Raw genomic sequence first — 23,296 nt, 5'->3', positions numbered from 1 at the left:
GAAGGGGACAACAGAGGATGAAATCATTGTATGGCATCACCGACTCAATGGGCATGAGTTTGAGCAAACTCTGGGAGATGGTGAAGGACAGGGAAGTCTGGCCTGCTGCAGTCCTTGATGGTGCTACAAAGAGTCAGACACAACTGTGCAACTGAACAATAATAACAAGGATATAAAAAATCACTGTCAACTAATTTTAGAACATTTTTGTCTTCTAAAAGATACTTGGACTGATGAACAGTCAATCCTCATTCTCTTCTCCCAAGTCCTAAGCAACCAAGAATTTACTCTGTATCTATGCAAATTTGCCTTTTTTTGGAGCCATTCCTTTCTCCAAGAGATTCTCCTGATTCAGGGATCAAACCCAGGTCTCCTGTATTACAGGCAGATTCTTTATCATTTGAGCCACCCAGGGAAGCCCATTTGTATGAAAGAAATCATGTAATATGTGATTTTTTGGTGACTGGCTTCTGTTACTTATCTCTGTATCTTCCAGGTTCATCCATGTCATACCATGAATCAACATTTCATCTCTTCCTATTTCTCTGTATTCCTTTCTTGTATAAATGCACTTTATTTATATTTATCAGTTCAGGGACATTTGAATTGTTTCATATTTTTTGGCTATTATAAATGTATTTCTATACTATGTACAATGTATTTTATGTGAATGAAGGCTGTATATTGTCACCCTGTTTATTTAACTTATGTGCAGAGTACATCATGAGAAACGCTGGACTGGAAGAAATACAAGCTGGAATCAAGATTGCCGGGAGAAATATCAATAACCTCAGATATGCAGATGTCACCACCCTTATGGCAGAAAGTGAAGAGGAACTCAAAAGCCTCTTGATGAAAGTGAAAGTGGAGAGTGAAAAAGTGGGCTTAAAGCTCAACATTCAGAAAACAAAGATCATGGCATCCGGTCCCATCACTTCATGGGAAATAGATGGGGAAGCAGTGGAAACAGTGTCAGACTTTATTTTTCTGGGCTCCAAAATCACTACAGATGGTGACTGCAGCCATGAAATTAAAAGACGCTTACTCCTTGGAAGGAAAGTTATGACCAACCTAGATAGCATATTCAAAAGCAGAGACATTACTTTGCCAACAAAGGTTTGTCTAGTCAAGGCTATGGTTTTTCCTGTGGTCATGTATGGATGTGAGAGTTGGACTGTGAAGAAGGCTGAGCACCGAAGAATTGATGCTTTTGAACTGTGGTGTTGGAGAAGACTCTTGAGAGTCCCTTGGACTGCAAGGAGATCCAACCAGTCCATTCTGAAGGAGATCAGCCCTGGGATTTCTTTGGAAGGAATGATGCTAAAGCTGAAACTCCAGTACTTTGGCCACCTCATGTGAAGAGTTGACTCATTGGAAAAGACTCTGATGCTGGGAGGGATTGGCGGCAAGAAGAGAAGGGGACGACAGAGGATGTGATGGCTGGATGGCATCACTAACTCGATGGATGTGAGTCTGAGTGAACTCCGGGAGTTGGTGATGGACAGCGAGGCCTGGCATGCTGTGATTCATGGTGTTGCAAAGAGTCGGACATGACTGAGCGACTGATCTGATCTGATGGTTTCAATTGTCTTGAATTTATAAAAGGATGTAGACTTGCTGAGTCATCTGATAAGTTTATGTTTAATTTTCCAAGTTGCTTCCAAATTTTCTAAAGCAGTGGCATCATTTTGCAATCCTATCAGCAATACAGGGGGGTTCTAATTTCTCCTTATTCTCACCAATGCATATTATTGATTATAACAGCCCTAGTAAATGTGAGGTAATATCCTATTGAAGTTTTGATTTAAAGTTCCCTAATTACTAATGATGTCGAGCATATTTTTTTGTGCCTGTAAGCAGTTTGAACATCTCTAGAGAATTGTTCAATTTTTAAACCAAGCTTTTAATTGGATTATTTGTCTTTCTATTATTGAGTTGTGTTTTCATGTATTCCAGATGACAGTCTCTTATTAGATATGAGATTTTCAAATGTCTTCTCCCATTTTTGTTGGTTGTCATTTCACTTTTTTGATTGTATCATTCATGGCATGACTTTTAAAAAAATTTTGGTGGAGTTCTTTTTAATCAGTGTTTCTCTTGTTGCTTTTGCAATAAGATTCATAACTAAGAAAATCTTGTCTTACAAAAGGTTAAAAATACTCCTGTTTTCTTGTAAGCATTTAAAGTTTTAGCTCTTATGTTTAGATCTATGATCTATTGTGATTTAATTTTCATTGTGTGATATAGTGATGCTGCTTCAGTCTTTTGCATTGGGTATCCAGTTGTCTCATTCCCTGGTGGCTCAGTGGTAAATAATCTACCTGCAATGCTGGAGATTTGGGTTCAACCCCTGTTTCAGAAGATTCTTTGGAGAAGGAAATAGCAACCCACTCCAGTATTCTTGCCTGGAAAGTCCCATGGACAGAGGAACCTTGTGGGATACAGTTCATGGGTTACAGGAGTTGGACAAGACTCAGTGACTAGACCACCACCACCATCTAGTTGTCTCAGCACCATTTGTTGAAAAGACTATTCTTTCTCCATTGCAGTATCTTGTCACTCCTGTTGGACACTTAGTTGAAAATAAGTGTAAAGTTTTATCTTTGAAATCTCAATTCTATCCCACTGATCTATACATCTGTTCTCATGCTGGTACAATGCTATGTTTATCACTTTAGATTTATAGTAAGTTTTGAAATCAAGATGTGTGAGATCTCCAAATTTCTTCTTTTAAAATATTATTTCAATTTTTCTTAGTACTTTGCAGTACCTATACATTTTAATGTCAATTTCTGGAAAAAAAAAAAAAAACAACTAGGTAGCTTTTAATAGCAATTACATTTATTCTGTAAATCATTTTTGGAGTATTTCCATCTTAACAATATTAAGCCTTCTGATCCATGAACATGGGATACATATATTTCAGTCAGTTCAGTTCATTTCAGTCACTCAGTCGTGTTCAACTCTTTGCGACCCTATGGACTGCAGCATGCTGGCCTCCCTGTCCACTGCCAACTCCCGGAGTTCACTGAAACTCGTGTGCATCGAGTCAGTGATGCCATCCAGCCATCTCATCCTCTGTCATCACCTTCTCCTCCTGCCCCCAATTTAGATACTTTAAAATTTCTTATAAATAGTGTTTTGCACCTGTCAGTATACAAGTTTTGCACTTCTTTTGTGAACTATAACATTATTAGAGTTTTTATTTATATTTATAGAGTTATTATTATAACATTATAAGAGTGTCTGACTCTTTGCAACCCCATGGACTTTAGCACATCAGGCTCCTCTGTCTACGGGGATTTCCAGGCAAGAATACTGGAGTGGGTTGTCATTTCCTCCCCCATGTTCCTTCAGTTTTTAAGTAAAAATAAAAGACATTTTTTCATTTTCACCTAGAACTTTATTGAATGATGTATTCCCAGTGCATTCAATGTGAAACTTGTCAAATCTTAATCTAAACTTATACCTAGCATTCTATTTTTTAGGTGCCATTATAAATAAAATTATATTTCCTAGTTTGTTTTTGGGTTGTTCATTGCTAATGAACAGAAATGCATTTGATATTTATGTACTGATTTTGAATCTTATCTTTGAAAAATTCATTTATTAATTCCAACAGTTATCTAGTGAATTCCTTAGGATTTTTTATATACAAGAGTATGTCATCGGCAAACCGAGATATTTTTATTTACTCTTTTCCAGTCTATAGGTGTCTTTTCTTTCTTTTACTTTTCTAATTGACCTGACTAGAAGCTTCAATACAATGTTAATTAGAAGTGGCTTGAGCAGACATTCTTGTCTTGCCCTGTTCTTAGAGGGAAAACATTCAGTCTTTCACCATTAAATAAGACATTAGTGTGAGGTTTTTAAAGATACCCATAATCAGATTGAGGATTCCTTTCTTTTCCTCGTTTACTGAGTTTTTGTCAGAAAAGTGTGTTGCTTTTGTCAAATATTTTTCTGCATCTGTTGAGATGATCATATGCTTTTTCCCTTTATTCTATTAATATAGTATATCACATTAATTCATTTTCTTGTATTAAACCATCCAATATTATCCTACTTGATTATGGTACATAGTAATTTATTTATATGTTTGGATTTTATTTATTAGTATTTTGTTGAAGTGTTTTTATTTGTGATATATTAAGCGCATTGGCCAAAACTTTCCTTCAGTTTCTTTTTAATTAATCTTTATTTTTTACAGAAGATTTTGATTCTCAGCAAAATTGAACAGAAAGTACAGACATGTACTGTATATATTCCCATATACCCACTGTACCCACACATGTACACACTCTCCCACTGTTAATATGCCAACCCAAATGATATATTTGTAATAATAAATAAACTTGCATTGACACATTCTTATCACCTAAAGTCTACTTTTTACATTAGGGTTCATGCTTGGTGTTATACAATATAAGTTTTAGCAAATGTATAAAGACATATATCCAACGTTAGTTCCATGTAGTGTAGTTAGCTATAGGTTTTTTGTAAGTGTTCTTTATCAAGTTGAAGATGTTCCCTCACTTCCTAGTTTGCTGAACTTTTATCAGGAATGAGTGCTGTTGTTTTTCAGTCGCTAAGTTGTGTCTGACTCTTTGCAACCCCATGGACTGTAGCACATCAGGCTCCTCTGTCTACGGGGATTTCCAGGCAAGAATACTGGAGTGGGTTGTCATTTCCTCCCCCATGTTCCTTCAGTTTTTAAGTAAAAATAAAAGACATTTTTTCATTTTCACCTAGAACTTTATTGAATGATGTATTCCCAGTGCATTCAATGTGAAACTTGTCAACTCTTAATTTGGATATTTTGAGGATATGGGCTATCTCTCGTGTGGTATAACACTAATTGTTTTCAATGTCTCGATTTAATTGCTGTCAACTTAAACTAGTCTACTTGACTGTGGATAAACATCCAGTGAGAAATCTCCAGCATGAAACTTTGCAAACCACTTTTGACACGCATTTCAGGTCCATTTTTACCTTTCTTGAAATAATTAAGCATGATTTGCCAAAAAAAATTTTTTTTGTGTCTTCAGTATTAAAATGCGCACACAAGAATTCATTAAAAATGAACATTTTGGCCAACCCAATATTTTTGATATAAAGGTAATTCTGACTTCATAGAGTGATTTTAGAAGTATTTTCTCATCAATTTTTCTAGGAGAATTTGTGATGAATCAGCTTAATTTTTTGATTATTTGGTCTAGTAAAACCCTCTGAACTTGTAATTTCCTTGTGAAAAGATTTTTTATTACTAATTTTATCTGTTTACTTGAGACAGATCTATTCAAATTTTCTATTTTTTAAGTTAGTTTTAATGATTTGTATCTTTGTAGGAGTTGTTCATCTTCTGTGGTTATTTAATTTGTTACCATACAGTTATTTTTGTGATGTCAGTAGGAGTATTCCTCTTAATATCCTGAGTTAGTAATTTGTGTCTTCTCTGTCTTTATCTTGGTCAGTAAAGCTAAAGTTTTGTCATTTAAGAAACTTTTTCTAAGACTACTCTTTGATTTTGCTGATCTTGTCTATATTTTTCTATTCTCTTTAATTTGTCTCTTTAAAAAAATATTTTCCCCTTCTGCTTGGTTTTACTTTACTCATATTCTAGTTACTTAGTGTGGAAAGATAGGTCTCTGATTTGTAATTTTTTGGGGGGGAGTCATCCAGTTTTTTTGAGATATGATTGATAAACAGCACTGTAAGTTTAAGGTGTAAGGCAAAATGATTTGACTTATATACATTGTGAAATGATGACTGCAATTAGTGAACATCCATTATCTCATATATAAAGTAAAAGAAAAAGAAAAATAGATTCATTTTGATATTTGGCAAAACTAATACAGTTATGTAAAGTCTAAAAATAAAATAAAATTAAAAAAAAAAAAGAAAAATAGTTTTCCTTGTGATCAAAGCTCTTTTATAACATACATGAGTATTAATTATATTAATCATCAGATCAGATCAGATCAGTTGCTCAGTCGTGTCCGACTCTTTGCGACCCCATGAATCGCAGCACGCCAGGCCTCCCTGTCCATCACCAACTCCCGGAGTTCACTCAGACTCACGTCCATCGAGTCAGTGATGCCATCCAGCCATCTCATCCTCTGGCGTCCCCTTCTCCTCCTGCCCCCAATCCCTCCCAGCATCAGAGTCTTTTCCAATGAGTCAACTCTTCGCATGAGGTGGCCAAAATACTGGAGTTTCAGCTTTAGCATCATTCCTTCCAAAGAAATCCCAGGGCTGATCTCCTTCAGAATGGACTGGTTGGATCTCCTTGCAGTCCAAGGGACTCTCAAGAGTCTTCTCCAACACCACAGTTCAAAAGCATCAATTCTTCGGCGCTCAGCCTTCTTCACAGTCCAACTCTCACATCCATACATGACCACAGGAAAAACCATAGCCTTGACTAGACGAACCTTTGTTGGCAAAGTAATGTCTCTGCTTTTGAATATGCTATCTAGGTTGGTCATAACTTTCCTTCCAAGGAGTAAGCGTCTTAATTTCATGGCTGCAGACACCATCTGCAGTGATTTTGGAGCCCAGAAAAATAAAGTCTGACACTGTTTCCACTGTTTCCCCATCTATTTCCCATGAAGTGATGGGACCGGATGCCATGATCTTCGTTTTCTGAATGTTGAGCTTTAAGCCAACTTTTTCACTTCTCCACTTTCACCTTCATCAAGAGGCTTTTTAGTTCCTCTTCACTTTCTGCCATAAGGGTGGTATCATCTGCATATCTGAGGTTATTGATATTTCTCCTGGCAATCTTGATTCCAGCTTGTGTTTCTTCCAGTCCAGCATGTCTCATGATGTACTCTGCATATGAGTTAAATAAACAGGGTGACAGTATACAGCCTTGACAAACTCCTTTTCCTATTTGAAAGCAGTCTGTTGTTCCATGTCCAGTTCTAACTGTTGCTTCCTGATCTGCATATAGGTTTCTCAAGAGGCAGATCAGGTGGTCTGGTATTCCCATCTCTTTCAGAATTTCCCACAGTTTATTGTGATCCACACAGTCAAAGGCTTTGGCATAGTCAATAAAGCAGAAATAGATGTTTTTCTGGAACTCTCTTGCTTTTTCCATGATCCAGCGGGTGTTGGCAATTTGATCTCTGGTTCCTCTGCCTTTTCTAAAACCAGCTTGAACATGAGGAAGTTCACGGTTCACATATTGCTGAAGCCTGGCTTGGAGAATTTTAAGCATTACTTTACTAGTGTGTGTGTATATTATATCCCTAGGGCGTGTGTGTATATTATATCCCTAGGGCTTATAACTGGGAGTTTGTACCTTTTAACCATTAATCAGTTCCCCTTATCCCACCCTTCTCAAGTAACCACAAATCTAATCTATTTTTCTGTGACTTTGTTTATTTGCTTTTGGAGGTATAATTGACCTATAACATTATGTTAGCTCCTGGTGCATATCTCATGATTCAGTATTTCTATACATTACAAAATGATCACCACAATAAGACTAGTTCATATACAAAGATATTACATTGTTATGCCTGTATTTCCCATGTTGTAACTCATTTATTTTGTAACTGGAAGTTTATACCTCTTAATTTGTCTCACCTGTTTCACTCATCCCTTACTCCATGTCCCTCTGGCAATCACCTCCTTGTTCTGTGTGTCTGTGACTCTGTTTCTATTTCATTATGTTTGTTCACTTATTTTTTAGATTCTACATATAAGTAAAATCAGGGTATTTGTCATTCTCTGAATTATTTCACTTAATACTGTCTAGGTCCATCCATGTTTTTGCAAAGGGCAACATCTCATTCATCTTTATGGCTGAGTAGCACACTATTATGTATATGTATATCATATATCTATATCTTGCTTACCTGGTGGTTGTAATACTGTTTTTCTACCAGTTTCATGCTGCTTTGACTGTTGTATCTTTGTAGTATGGTGTGAAGTCAGGGAGCCTGATACCTTTCAGCTCTATTATGCTTTCTCAAGATCAGTGCAGTCAGTTCAGTTGCTCAGTCATGTCCACCTCTTTGCAACCCCATGGACTGCAGCATGCCAGGCTTCCCTGTCTATCTCCTGGAGCTTGCTCAAACTCATGTCCACCGAGTTGGTGATGCCATCCAACCATCTCATCCACTGTTGTCCCCTCCTCCTACTGCCTTCAATCTTTCCCAGCATCAGGAGCTTTTCAAGTGAGTCAGTTCTTTGCATCAGGTGGCCAAATTATTGGAATTTCAGCTTCAAAATGAGTCTTACCAATGAATATTCAAAACTGATTTCCTTTAGAATGGACTGGTTGTATCTCCTTGCAGTCCAAGGCACTCTCAAGAGTCTTCTCCAAAACCACAGTTCAAAAGCATCAATTCTTTGGCACTCAGCTTTCTTTATGGTCCAAATCTCACATCCATACATGACCACTGGAAAAACCATAGCCTTGACTAGACAGACCTTTGTTGGCAAAGTAATGTCTCTGCTTTTGAATATGCTATCTAGGTTGGTCATAACTTTCCTTCCAAGGAGTAAGCGTCTTTTAATTTCATTGCTGCAGTTGCCATCTGCAGTGATTTTGGAGCCCAGAAAAATAAAGTCAGCCTCTGTTTCCACTGTTTCCCCATCTATCTACCATGAAGTGATGGGACCGGATGCCATGATCTTCGTTTTCTGAATGTTGAGCTTTAATCCAACTTTTTCACTCTCCTCGTTCACTTTCATCAAGAGGCTCTTTTGTTCTTCTTCACTTTCTGCCATAAGGGTGATGTCATCTGCATATCTGAGGTTATTGATATTTCTCCTGGCAATCTTGATTCCAGCTTGTGTTTCTTCCAGTCCAGTGTTTCTCATGATGTACTCTGCATATGAGTTAAATAAACAGGGTGACAATATACAGCCTTGACATACTCCTTTTCCTATTTGGAAGCAGTCTGTTGTTCCATGTCCAGTTCAAACTGTTGCTTCCTGACCTGCATACAGATCTCTCAAGAGACAGGTCAGGTGGTCTGGTATTCCTATCTCTTTCAGAATTTTCCACAGTTTATTGTCATCCATACAGTCAAAGGCTTTGGCATAGTCAATAAAGCAGAAATAGATGTTTTTCTGGAACCCTCTTGCTTTTTTGATGATCCATCGGATTTCGGCAATTTGATCTCTGGTTCCTCTGCCTTTTCTAAAACCAGCTCAAACGTCTGGAAGTTCACTGTTCAAGTACTGTTCACTGTTCAGGCTGAAGCCTGGCTTCGAGAATTTTAAGCATTACTTTACTAGTGTGTGAGATGAGTGCAATTGTGTGGTAGTTTGAGCATTCTTTGACATTGCCTTTCTTTGCCATCATAGTCAACAAAAGAGTCCAAAATGTAGTACTTGGATGCAGTCTCAAAAACGAGAGAATGATCTCTGTTCATTTCCAAGGCAAACCATTCAATATCATGGTAATTCAAGTCTATGCTCCAACCAGTAACACCGAAGAAGCTGAAGTTGAACAGTTCTATGAAGACCTATAAGACCTAGAACTAACACCCAAAAAGATGTCCTTTTCATTATAGGGAATTAGAATGCAAAAGTAGGAAGCCATGAAACACCTGGAGTAACAGGTAAATTTGCCCTTGGAGTACAGAATGAAGCAGGGCAAAGGCTAATAGAGTTCTGCCAAGAGAACGCACTGGTCATAGCAAACACCCTCTTCCAGCAACACAAGACAAGACTCTACACATGGACATCACCAGATGGTCAACACCGAAATCAGATTGATTATATTCTTTGCAGCCAAAGATGGAGAAGCTCTATACAGTCAGCAAAAACAAGACTGGGATCTGACTGTGGCTCAGATCATGAATGCCTTATTGCCAAATTTAGACTTAAATTGAAGAAAATAGGGAAAACCATTAGACCATTCAGATATGACCTAAATTAAACCCCTTATGATTATACAGTGGAAGTGAGAAATAGATTTAAGGGACTAGATCTGATAGACAGAGTGCCTGATGAACTACGGACGGAGGTTTGTGACATTGTACAAGAGACAGGGATCAAGACCATCCCCAAGAAGAAAAAATGCAAAAAAGCAAAATGGCTGTCTGGGAAGGCCGTACAAATAGCTGTGAAAAGAAGAGAAGCGAAAAGCAAAGGAGAAAAGGAAAGATATAAACATCTGAATGCAGAGTTCCAAAGAATAGCAAGGAGAGATAAGAAAGCCTTCCTCAGCGATCAATGCAAAGAAATAGAGGAAAACAACAGAATGGGAAAGACTAGAGATCTCTTCAAGAAAATTAGAGATACCAAGGGAACATTTCATGCAAATATGGGCTCAATAAAGGACAGAAATGGTATGGACCTAACAGAAGCAGAAGATATTAAGAAGAGGTGGCAAGAATACACTGAAGAACTGTACAAAAAAGATCTTCATGACCCAGATAATCAGGGTGGTTGATGATCACTGACCTAGAGCCAGACATCCTGGAATGTGAAGTCAAGTGTGCCTTAGGAAGCATCACTATGTAAAAAGCTAGTGGAGATGGTGAAATTCCAGTGGAGCTATTTCAAATCCTGAAAGATGATGCTGTGAAAGTGCTGCACTCAATATGCCAGGAACTCAGCAGTTGGCCTTATATAAAACTTTATATATATGCAGATATTTATTATCCTGCTTTAGGCACTACTGCTTCTGAGATCTATTATAAACCAGAAACAAATCAATAAAATAAAATGAAACTAACAAAAAACATCATGCAATTTGCTTTCAGTTTTGCAGTGAACTTAGTCTGCTAGCACTATTGTTTGTTTGTTTGTTTTTTAATTTTATTTTATTTTTAAACTTTAAAAAATTGTATTAGTTTTGCCAAATATATGCCAGCACTCTTGTTGAAAGAGGCTTTGCCGTTTGACGCATTGGCTGCGTAATGATTTTGCTCAGGTTAATCACCTTCGTGTGTTGTGTGCCAGCACTGATGGAAATGCAGAGTTACTTCAGGTTGAATAAGGTTTGAATAAGAACACTGTCTGAATGTGTGTGTGTGTATTTGTAAGTAGGAAAACCTTTCACTTCAGAAATAAAAATGTATCTATGATGTCAATATTAGACTAAGGGTTAAAGGTTAAAAATGGGAGCTCTAGAGACAGGTGGTACTTGGGATCCTCCACTCAGAAGTAGTGAATTCTTTCAGGTGGAGCCATGTAAGATTAAATTTATTTCTTATCTCATTCAAAGCTTACTATTTACTCTTCTCAATCACGTACGGGAACTTTTGGCTCCTTGTGGTCTTTCTCTCTGCCATGATGAATCCCCTGCTTCAGCATACTGTCAAATTCTGTTTCTTATATGAAGGTGCTTTAGTCAGAGATGACATCTTTATTCTCTGAATTGCCCTAGTACTTATATTTTTATCATGATCATCAGAATGGCAAAAGCCACGATTTACTGACTGTTCACTAAATGTCAAACACTGGGTTATATCCCGTACATACATTATTTCATTTAATGATTACAGTTCTGTTAAGTAAGCAACATCCCTATTTTATGGGTAAGAAAACAAATTTAGAGAGGTTTAGGTGATTTGCACAAAATACACAACTTCTGAGTGGATGATCCAAATTTTACACCTAGATAATCTCTAGAGCTCACAGTTTTAACCTTTAACACATACTATCCCTTAGTCTAATGTGGATAGAAGAATAGATGAATTTTCTTTCCTAGACTCTATGATATTACCGTAGAGGTTTCATATTATTTCTTTCATTTCTCTAATAACAATGTCCAGTACCCAGGGACACAATAGATATTTATTAGATAAATCAATCTTTGTTGGCATGATTAAATCTGCCAAATATCTCTTTCATGTTTCTTAAAGTTTTATATGTAAATAAAGTATAAAACGAGATATTCAATCACATGTTTTCAATTTTCCTATCTAGATGATTTGGTTCGGTTTATCAAAATGCTTTTGTATAATGAAATGTATGTGTTAATCTTATGTATTTAATACATATTTATTAATCTTATGCCTTTTTGTTTTGTTTTGTTTACAGGATGGCGTAGGGGTAGATGAGAAGCTATCTTTGCGGCGGGTAGCTGTGGTTGAAGATTTCTTTGACATTATCTATTCAATGCATGTGGAAACAGGGCCAAATGGAGAACAAATTCGGAAACATGCTGGACAAAAGAGAACTTACAAAGCAGTAAGTTGAGAAACGAAAATAAGAGAGAAAAAAAGGCATGCATTTTGAAATTTGATATTATATACTTACTAAAGTTGGGTTAATTATGAATATTCTATCTTCAACATAAATTTTACCGTATCATGGTCATACGCAGCATTTAAACTATTATTATTACTGATTTTATCTTTGTTGTATGTTCACTAAGTTTATTTCATATAGTTCAAATGTGTTTTTAGTGTTATTTTTTTTAAAATAAGCATACAATGTGGTTAGTCCCAGTTAAATGCCCACATGGGAAGATTATTTGTGTTATATGTTCAATACATAATATATTTTCAAATCATACAATATAAATTATGTACTGGAACAGATGAACTTTTTACTACTACTATTGTCTTAACTGTCCTTCCCCTTCAAATCATATTAATATGTTCAGGTATTTCTTATTTAATAATTATAATCACATGAATAAGAAAATTTTATGTCCTCTTCTTATATTACCTTGTATTAAATACATTTACCCTGAAGGGTATGCATTTCTTAATTTTCCAGTATAGATTATTTTTAAAATATGTGTTATTTTTATAGTCTAATGCCCTTGATCAATTAAAAATGAAAATATATAATGTTTTTATTGTAAATTATCTAGAAAACAGATTTAATTAACTGTTAGACTTTGAAATATTTACTGTCAAAATGAAGTTATATATTATTTCTAAAGTTTCTAATTATACTTACTGTTCGATCTAAACATTTTATTCTAGTTTTTAATTTAATTAAACATTTTATGAAATCATCTTACTATAGATAATTCATCCTTTCTAGGAAAATTGAACAGTAAATCATTCTTTTCCAATATGAGCAAGTGTACATCAGAAATACTTTATCAGCAATCAGAACAATATCTTTTTTTTATGATTCTTATTGAACTTTGCTTTTGGCTACCTTTATATTAACTGTTTTCAGCTATATTTATACACAATATCAGTCTGGATCCATTTTTTTTTCAGATACAGAAAAATGTGTGAAATGCTCAAAGTTTCAAATACAGGTACATATGTTTGAAAATTAGCTACTGAGCATAAGAAATAGCTTCTTTTCCATAACTATTTTTTGCTATATTTCCAGGATCATATTGAATCTTAGTTGCATAATAACCCCTAATACATGTTGTATTTATCTCTCCTTCTCTATGGTTTTGTTTCTTGGCTGTTTCCAGATTGCATGGTTTGTGGGCAGGCACTTTTGTAAGTTTCCTTACATAATTCTGCCACATAAACTTTCTTTTGACTTACATATCCTAGGAGACATTTTTATCATGACTAATGACAATGATATAGCTTCTTAAATTTTTTTTGTGCAAACTAATATTACTGAACATACTCATTTTGCCTGTCTCCTAAGCCAGGGCTGTATCTCTAGATACTAATAGGAGAAAAAATTATATATTGATCTACTAATATCACTAACTGTGTATTCTTATGGTAATGATAATTCATTTTTACAAAATAGCTACCTGAACTTGATAGGACTTTGTAAGGTAGGAATACATAAGTTCAATTGTATTAAATGAAAGCAAACCAACAAAAAACCCAAGTAGCTTCATTGTCAGTAATCATATGGCAGCCAAATCTGTGTAGGTGCCAAAAGCAATTGAAAGTGATTTAATCTTTGAAGTGCATTTACTAGAGACTTTTAATTAAAATAAAAATAGATCATAGACCCAAATCTCTCATTCTATGTTTTACTAAATGTAGAGACTCTGATCTACTGCCATAAAGCATGCTAAACCCTTCCAATAAATTGGTAAATACATTTCCAATATATATCATTTTGCATTAACATTTTGGAGACATTTTCTGCATTTTGGAGTAGAGATAGATACCAACTTTGAACATACTAATAGTGTCTGAAGCATCACCCATTCCCTCTTGAGAATGTCCTTTTTGAAGATCCTTCTCTTTGCCAAATTTAATTTTTGTTTTTGCAATTAAAGTATTCTCACCTTTTCCTAATACCACAAAGGTTTCTTCTGGCCTAATCTTTTGCCTTCTGTTATCTCTCGATTTAATCCTAATTAGAAAACGTTTCCATTTTATGGAGTAATAATATATCATAGGGGAAGAAAAAAAAACACTGCTGCATTGCCAGCAAAACTGTACACACGACTCTATAATGAATTTAAGTCTAATGTTAAAAGTTAATATAAGTGTTCAACTAATGGGACATCACACTAAATGTAATTTGAAATGAAATGGTTTAGTGCTGTTAGGGCCCTAGACTGTTGGGTCAGAATTTAGTTCTCAATGCTAATGCTGGAGTTGGCTAGTCATTGGTAAAATTAGCTAGATACCTACTGCAATTATAATGGTTCCCATTAAGATTATTTTCTATTTCTAACACATTGGCTCATAGAACATGCATGATTATGTTTATTGACTTTCTTTTTCTCCCTTATGCTACATAGCCAAGAAACTATACTTATACAACTAATCATTAAAACGTGTCATATTGTCTTAATAATATTACCAATAGATTTAGTGGTCATTTTATTTACTTTGCCTTTTTTGCAAATCTTTTCTGTGTTTTCACTCTGCAGGAAATGGTGGTCCTTTAATATTGGATTAACTTCTGAATGCCATTTGTTTTTACCTATCTGCAGTATATCATTCCTTGAAATATCTAGTCATTATACAACTTAAATTTTATCGCAATCTGATCTGACTAGAGATAAAATTGGAGGGTGTGTTCTACTACTTATGAGCTCTTTTTTAAAAATCCACATAAAATGACACATTTTAGGAATATGTAAAGGCTATCAAAAATAATTTTTTCAGCCATTGTTGAATTCTAGTGTCTTTTAGGTATTTTTTCCCTTTCATTTGTCTCTCTGTATAAACCTTTATTGGTGCATTGAATGTGTTTCCTTCAATATTTTTGAGTTGATTATGTACATTAACAGAGGAGAGAAGAAGTGCGAATCATTCAGATATCACTTACATTTGAACTTAAATGTATCTTTCTACTGAAGATTGAATGCACGTATACTTAGCAGGTTGGAAAGTGACTTCAAAATTAATTGTGTAACGTTGTTTAAAAAAATCATGAATGCAGGAAGCTATCTTCCAGTCCTTAACTTTTCTGAAGTCTTTAACTAGTGTCTGAATTCCACCTTCAGGAAACAGCTCTTCTCCAGTTGTTTTTTATCTCTTGCATTTTGTCACAGGCTAAAGCACAGTTGGCTTCCCAGAAAGGTGTCTTTAGTTAGGGTCCAATTAAAGGATAAAGTTTCAAAGCTCTTTCTTGCTAAAATAAAAGCAAGTGGTGGAAATACAGGAACTGGTGAGAAAAGTCAGTGTTTTCAGTAGACAGAACAGTCTGCATATATACGTGTAAATGTACACATACACATGTAACTTGTGGTGTGAAACAGTAAGTTTACACGTATTACTCACATATAGAGCTGCCAATAATTGCATTCATTTAATTCCGAATGGAAAGCATATGCTACAGCTACAAGAAAGTAGACCAGAAGCCAGGCAGACTCAGTTTTAAATTTCAGATTTAGTACTTCCTCTCTGTGCCTCTTTGGGCCACTTATTTATTTTTTTTATTTTTTTCCCTCCTGTTTAGATAATGATATACAAGGCATGGTAAAATAAATAAATCAGTTAATGTTCATGAAGTGCTTGACTTGTGGTCAACTTTTGAATAATGCTATTTCTCCTTTATCCAATCACTAGTCTTGTACCAGGTAGAAGGACAATCAGCATAGCTCCATCATTGTCCTAATTATAATTATGGATGTAATTTCCTCTGCTTGCCCCACTGCTTCCATGTTGGGAAAGAGAGGAAAAGTCATGACTGAGGCATTATTTTGTGTACATCTTACAAAAGTCACAGTCTCTGACAGTCCACAGCATAACCCACAGCATATGGTTTGACCCGGCTGAAGGGAAGAATGGAAGTAAGCCAGGATCCCTTTGTTTCCAACCTTTCCTGCTAGATGATGTTTCTGAGAATTTCAGTTATTTCTTTGCTTCTTCCCAAGTTCCAGTCTTACGTTAATTTTCAATTACTTTTCTGAAAAATTTTCAAACTGGCTCTCTTTAAATAATTTACTTTCAATATGAATAGAATATTCCTATTCAGGAATATTCATGGGCAGAGAAATCTGGTGGGCTAGAGCCCATGGGGTTGCAAAGAGTTGGACACGATTGAGAGACTGTAACAGCAACATTCAGGGACATACTATAGAAAAATAATATATGAGCCAGAATGCCTGTATCCCTACTCTGACTTTAGAAAGGAAAAGTATTTATTTTTTTCAGGTCCTGTAACACTTAACCTTAAAACCTAGTCAGCATCATTTTTATCCTGTTCTTTTTTTATTAATATCTATAGGTTTGGTGTCTTTACTGCTAAGTGGGATATTTTAACTTGCACTGTTTGGGCTAGTTTGTTATGTCAACATTTTCAGAATTCTTGTCAATTGAGAATAAGAGGAATGACAAAAAGTTGCAACCATTTTTACCGTCCAAAAACAAAAAGACTAAAGTTCTGAGAGTTCCTAGCAATTCATCTACCCTCTATTTGGCTTAGGCCACAGTTTTTGAACATGTGAAATGAGCGGGCTATATTTCTATTTTCTTCCAACTCTGAAGGAATTACAGCAATTTTCACTGTACGTGTGGAGTCATTGCTGTACTAGGAGACACAAGGAAAATAGTACCAAAGTGAACAAGTTGGCTGGCACAAGAAGTGTTCAAACAGGGAAATGCCTCCTGCTCTTGATAAAGCAGATTGGCTGATGAACATAGCAGAGAGATAGAAGATTTTGGTTTTATTATTATCTAGAGAGCTCTCTCATAAATAATAATAATGATAATAATAATCATGAAAAGTATCTGTAGTCATTAGACTTCTTTTTTCCAAGTTTTTAAAATAGCAATCAAATAAGAAAGGGGATAAAAAATGACTCTCAAGTGTCAGCAGATTTTCACTGCTCTCCATTTTGTTAAAATTTTTGCAGTAATCTAAATCATGTGGTGAGTGGGCCATTACTAAATTTACAATGTGATTTTAAGCTGCAATGCAACAGATGTGACCACGCCTCAAATTTCATTGTAAACATAAATGATCCTGTAACCATCAGTCTTGCTTGACTTATAGTCCTGTAGTCTGATACACTACTGAAATAGCGGGTTATAGTTATTTCTGTGCCTAGTGTCAGGAAGGCCTTGATCTCTGAATATCATTTTCCTTCCTATCACAATGCCTTAAGTTTATAATTAGAATTTAATTTCTTTGGATTAAACCATTGACCTCTATATCTTTATATGGACTTCACATATCCTTGGGCAAGAGAAGCTAGAGAATAAATTAGGCTGCTAGCAGTCATTGACATTTTGAGTGATCATTTTGTAAATATGTTTGTCTCTCATATGTAGCTGGGTTTAGCTGAAGAACAGGTAGGCAGGAAATGTGTGACATGCCATAGATAAACCTACTAATGTCCCAAGTAGCACAATCACCCTGATTTTTGTATGAGTCCTAGTGTGGCATCAGGGGTAGTAGTCTTTGGCATGTATGGTATAGAAGTTGAGAACTCATGTTAACAAGTGTGTGTGTGCTCAGTCACTTCAGTCATGTATGACTTCATGTGACCCCCACGGACTGTAGCCTGCCAGGCCCCCCCGTCCATGGGATTGATTCTCCATGCAAGAATACTGGAGTGGGTTGCCATGCCTTCCTCTAGGGATCGAACCTGTGTCTCTTGCATCTCCTGCATTGGCAGGTGGGTTCTTTACCACGAGTGCCACCTGGGAAGCCCATGGTATCAAGATGAGGATGAAAAGCCACTGCAAACCCCATCTGTTTCTTTTTATGAAATATTTGTAAACGATGAGAGTATTGTTTTGAAATAGAAAGTGTTAGATTAAAAACTATGAACATTAAGTAGATTTCTCAGTGGAGGAACTGCCTAGTCATGATTTACGGATAGAATATCAACTGATGTGTTCCCGTGTCCCTCCTCAGACTCCCTTTTACTATTGTGATTTCTTCCTTTTGCTAACACAGATCCAAGTGCATATATAGGGTGTTTCTGAAGCCAAGGATTGAAGAAAATATTCTCTGGGGCTTGGAATTAATTTTATGTCTATAAACAATCTTCATGGACCTAATGTGGAAAAAAAAAAAAAGCAAAATAATACAGCAGTTAAACAGATATAAGTCCCTGTCTTTTTTATGCAGATTACATTGTTTATTTCTCTTTGTTATTACACCCTGAAATGGCTTAAATAAGCAACTGTTTGGGGTATCAAATAGAAGTAGGAAAAAATTTTAAATTATTCCAAACTCAAATATATTTTATAGACATTTGTTAATATAGAACTCAGTGATTCTGTTATATATTAAGTCAGTGATCTAAAAATATATTTTATTATTTTTAAACTTACTCGGTTATAACTATTTTATGGTACTTTTGTCTGATTCCTCTTGTTTATTTTATCCAATTTACTTAATGCAATTTTTAAAGGTTACCTTCCATTTACAGTTACTACAAAATATTGCTTGTATTTTCCATATTGTACAATATATCCTGGAGTCCATCTTATACCCAGTAGTTTGTGCCTCCCTTGCCCCTCATTCTCCCTTCTAGTAGCCACTAGTTTTTTTCTCTATATCTATGAGTCTGCTTCTTTTCTGTTATATTCAATAGTTTGTTGTATATTTTAGATTCCACACATGAGTGATATCACACAGTATTTGTCTTTCTGTGTCTGACTTATTTCACTTAACATAATGTCCTCCAAGTCCATCCATGCTGCTGAAAATAGCAAAATTTTCCTTCTTTTTTTCCCCCTTTATTTATAGCTAATGTCAAAGTTAAAAAAAAATGGTGAAGTCCCTAATGGTGGGGGGCCATATCCATCTCTCATTACTGTATAGTTTCAGCTTAGTAAAAGGACCATCACATGGTTTTCCATAAATGCTTGTTGAAGGAAAAATTTCACCTTGTCTCTGTGAAGTCCTTGAATTTTTGATACCAACTAAGTAGTATAAAGATGTTACTATAAATGGAGATAATGAAATAAGATCAGAACTGTGGCCCATGACTGTAAAGACCCCACATTACCCAGTTCATGTTGACTTGAACAGGGCCCAGGATTTCTGCAGTTTTGCAGGCTCTGAATAAGGTAGCAAGGTTATTTAACCCATGTGCCCCCCTCCCTTTGTTTTTCAGGGAAAGTTTTGATGCTCCATTTAATTATGCTATCGTCTTTGAGGCAAGGTATAAACATATCACTTACATTTTCACACATTGGTTTATTTCTTATCAGATACACAACCATATCCACATATCCCCTCCCCAAGTATAGAGGTTTTTTGAAGGTGATTGCTGAGTATTGAAAACAGCTATCAAATTTAAACATGGTACACATAATATTGGGCTTCCCTGATGGCTCAGATGGTAAAGAATCCACCTGCGATGTGGGAGACCTGGGTTCCATTCCTGGGTTGGGAAGATTCTCCTGGAGAAGGGAATGGCAACCCACTCCAGTATTCTTGCCTGGAGAATTCCATTGACAGAGGAGCCTGGTGGACTATAGTCCATGAGGTCACAAAGAGTCAGACACAACTGAGTGACTAAACACACACACACACACACACACACACACACACATTACACCTAACTTTCATGTAGGAACACTCATTATTTTTGATAACTCATAATTACTCAGACTAAGCATAAGCAGTCAGATGCATAAAACCAACTCAGAAGGAAAAAGTAAATCAGTGGCCTGCCAATTAGAGTTATTAAATAGCAATCCTAAAACAGAATAATAATGTTCATTCATTTGTCAGAATTGATTTATTTCTTATACAGCTCTAGTGAGAATTAGCCCAGGTGGGCAGAGTAAGAGTGCAAATCCTTTATACTCAGAAACTTTCTTTTATGTAGTTGAGACCATCAAAATATTTAAGAACTCATCCAAACCAGTTTATCATCAACTAATGTCACAAATTCTGTCATTGATACTTTTTGTGTTATTGTGAATAGATATATTCCTTGAAAAGGAATTAACCCTTTGGGAAAATATCATTAATTCTTTATGTCCAGCTTGATAAATTGCTACTTCAGTGCACCCTTGTGGTGAAAATGTGCCAATGCAGCTTTTCAAACTGCACAGGACAAATAATACTTTCTAGTGGATGATTTGGAGAAGGCAATGACACCCCACTCCAGTACTCTTGCCTGGAAAATCCCATGGATGGAGGAGCCTAGTGGGCTGCAGTCCATGGGGTTGCTCAGAGTCGGACATGAGTGACTTCACTTTCACTTTTCACCTTCATGCATTGGAGAAGGAAATGGCAACCCACTCCAGTGTTCTTGCCTGGAGAATCCCAGGGACGGGGGAGCCTGATGGGCTGCCGTCTCTGGGGTCGCACAGAGTCGAACATGACTGATGTGACTTAGCAGCAGCAGCAGCAGCAGCAGGGGATGATTCGTCTTCAGATCCAGAGGTTTAGGTTTTCCTGGACACTGTGATGATGTCAGAAATCAAAGCTCCCGAATTTCTTACAGTATATGCACATGGATATGTATTTAAATACCTATTTAATTGGGATAAAATATCAGATCAGTCACTCAGTCGTGTCCGACTCTTAGTGACCCCATGAATCGCAGCACGCCAGGCCTCCCTGTCCATTACCAACTCCCGGAGTTCACTCAGACTCATGTCCATCGAGTCAGTGATGCCATACAGCCATCTCATCCTCTGTCGTCCCCTTCTCCTCCTGCCCCCAATCCCTCCCAGCATCAGAGACGTTTCCAATGAGTCAACTCTTCGCATGAGGTGGCCAAAGTACTGGAGTTTCAGCTTAAACATCATTCCTTCCAAAGAAATCCCAGGGCTGATCTCCTTCAGAATGGACTGGCTGGATCTCCTTGCAGTCCAAGGGACTCTCAAGAGTCTTGTCCAACACCACAGTTCAAAAGCATCAATTTTTCGGCACTCAGCCTTCTTCATAGTCCAACTCTCACATCCATACATGATCACAGGAAAAACCATAGCCTTGACTAGACGGACCTTTGTTGGCAAAGTAATGTCTCTGCTTTTGAATATGCTATCTAGGTTGGTCATAACTTTCCTTAGGAAAGAAGAATAGGACATGGGCTATTGGTATGAGGTAATAGAAAGAACATGGTACCACCTTTGATGTCAGGTAGACTTGAGTTTCACTTTTCACTTTCCTGCATTAGAGAAGGAAATGGCAACCCACTCCAGTGTTCTTGCCTGGAGAATCCCAGGGACAGTAGAGCCTGGTGGGCTGCCGTCTATGGGGTTGCACAGAGTCGGACACGACTGAAGTGACTTAGCAGTAGCAGCAGCAGACTTGAGTTTAAATCCTGATTAGGCAAGTTTTATGCATGCAGTTTTTGCATGTGTTAATTGTAGGGTTGTTTTGAGGCTCATAAGTATTTATGTATGTAAAGGTGTAAATGTAATCATTGGTCCCAACATGATATTTTATGTACACATTTTTATATTTAGAAACATGATATTCTCTAAAAATTCAGAATTGTTTGTGAGGTGACAGATGCCATAAATGCCTTTTTGTCTACTAACTAGATGTTGAGCAGCCTCTTTCTTTGTATCATCTATGTCCTCAGTGGCCCGTGGAAAACATCCATCTGTGTTTCCATTCATGACTTTTCCAGAATTGAAAGTACTATTCACTAACTTCATCTGCAGCAGTTTTAGTCATTTTATAAGTAACAAATGTCATCCTTTTCCTGTTTTTTTTTTCTTCTGTTCATCTGCTCTCCCCCTCCCCTTCCTCTCCCCCTCATTTTTCTGGGAATGTCCTCTGCCATAACACAGCCATGGTTGAGCATGGCTCTGCTCCTTGGTCCTAGCAATTGGAAAGGAGGTGAATAGTGAAAAAATGGATTCTAAGAATTGGAATTCAGACCAAATTTTTTTTGTATTTGGTGTTCAAATATTTTTAGGCATTCCTGGGCACTGTGATTTGGTATATGAAATGTATCCATTGATTTGCACAGTTATTTGTACAGTCTAAAGCAGCATTTCTCAGTAGGGCACTACAGACTTCGGGACCAGATAGATGGCATTGCCCCAGGTACTCCAAGATTTATCCTTAACCCCTGAGTGCTAAGTTCCAGCAACACAGTTCTAGTTATTCCTTGTTTTCAAAGGTCACCTTGGTGTGCCTGACACACAGTGAGGCCAAAGAAACCAAAATGCTGGAGCAGAGAAAGTTTTATTGCAGGACCACACAAGGAGACGAGTGATTGGTGCCCTAAATCCTCTGAACTCCTCACAGACTCTGCACATTGCATATGAAGCAGAGATATCACTTTGCTGACAAAGGTCCCTATAGTCAAAGCTATGGTTTTCCCAGTTGTCATGTGTGGATGTGAGAGTTGGACCATCAAGAAGGCTGAGCACCGAAGGATTGATGCTTTCGAACTGTGGTATTGGAGAAGACTCTTGACAGTTCATTGGACTGCAAGGAAATCAAACCAGTCAGTCCTAAAGGGAATCAGTCCTGAATATTCATTGGAAGGACTGATGCTGAAGCTAAAGCTCCAATCCTTTGGCCACCTGATGCAAAGAACTGACTCATTGGAAAAGACCCTGATGCTGGGAAAGACTGAGGGTGGGAGGAGAAGGGGGTGACAGAGGATGAGATGGAGGGGTGGCATCACTGACTCAATGGACTTGAGTCTGAGCAAAGTCAGGGAGATGGTGAAGGACAGGGAGGCCCGGCATGCTGCAGTCCATGGGGTCTCAAAGAGTTGGACACGACTGAGCGACTTAGCAACAACGTGAGAGTTGTGTGACTCACGGCTCTCCTTAGTAAAGTGAAGCCTAAGCGTCTCCATTTTTCTTCTGTTTCTCCTAAGATGGCCAAATCTTGACTGTTTTGGGTGACTGTGGCAGCAATATTCTTGACTACGTGTTTTAAAAGAAGTACTACCGTCCCTCTCCTTTGCGGGGCTTAGTAAGGGTAAACTTAAACCAAGGAAGCTGAAACAGGAACCCATGAGAACTTGACCATGCCACTGAATTCTGGACCAAAAAAAAGTTGAATTCAACTTGTTCTTCCCTAAGCCCCAGCA

At 36.8% G+C, this 23,296-nt stretch overlaps 1 protein-coding gene across 8 annotated transcripts in view; it reads left to right on the top strand.

Annotated features, from left to right (window-relative positions):
• NOL4 (nucleolar protein 4) overlaps nucleotides 1–23,296 on the top strand; it is a 563,001-nt gene that overhangs the window by 201,346 nt on the left and 338,359 nt on the right. For 6 of the 8 annotated variants that reach the window (XM_006066102.4, XM_044934424.2, XM_044934423.2 and 3 more), the window contains exon 2: nucleotides 12,010–12,159. In XM_006066102.4, coding sequence (XP_006066164.3) covers nucleotides 12,010–12,159 — 150 coding nt within the window. Of the gene's footprint in view, nucleotides 1–12,009; nucleotides 12,160–13,129; nucleotides 13,193–23,296 lie in introns of all 8 variants that reach the window. The other 2 variants (XM_044934428.2, XM_006066107.4) reach the window with 2 other exon arrangements.

The sequence above is a fragment of the Bubalus bubalis genome, chromosome 22, assembly GCF_019923935.1.
Source record: "Bubalus bubalis isolate 160015118507 breed Murrah chromosome 22, NDDB_SH_1, whole genome shotgun sequence".
Lineage (NCBI taxonomy): Eukaryota > Metazoa > Chordata > Mammalia > Artiodactyla > Bovidae > Bubalus > Bubalus bubalis.
The sequence above is the reverse complement of the archived record's forward strand: the minus strand, read 5'-3'. Positions and strand labels throughout refer to the sequence as shown.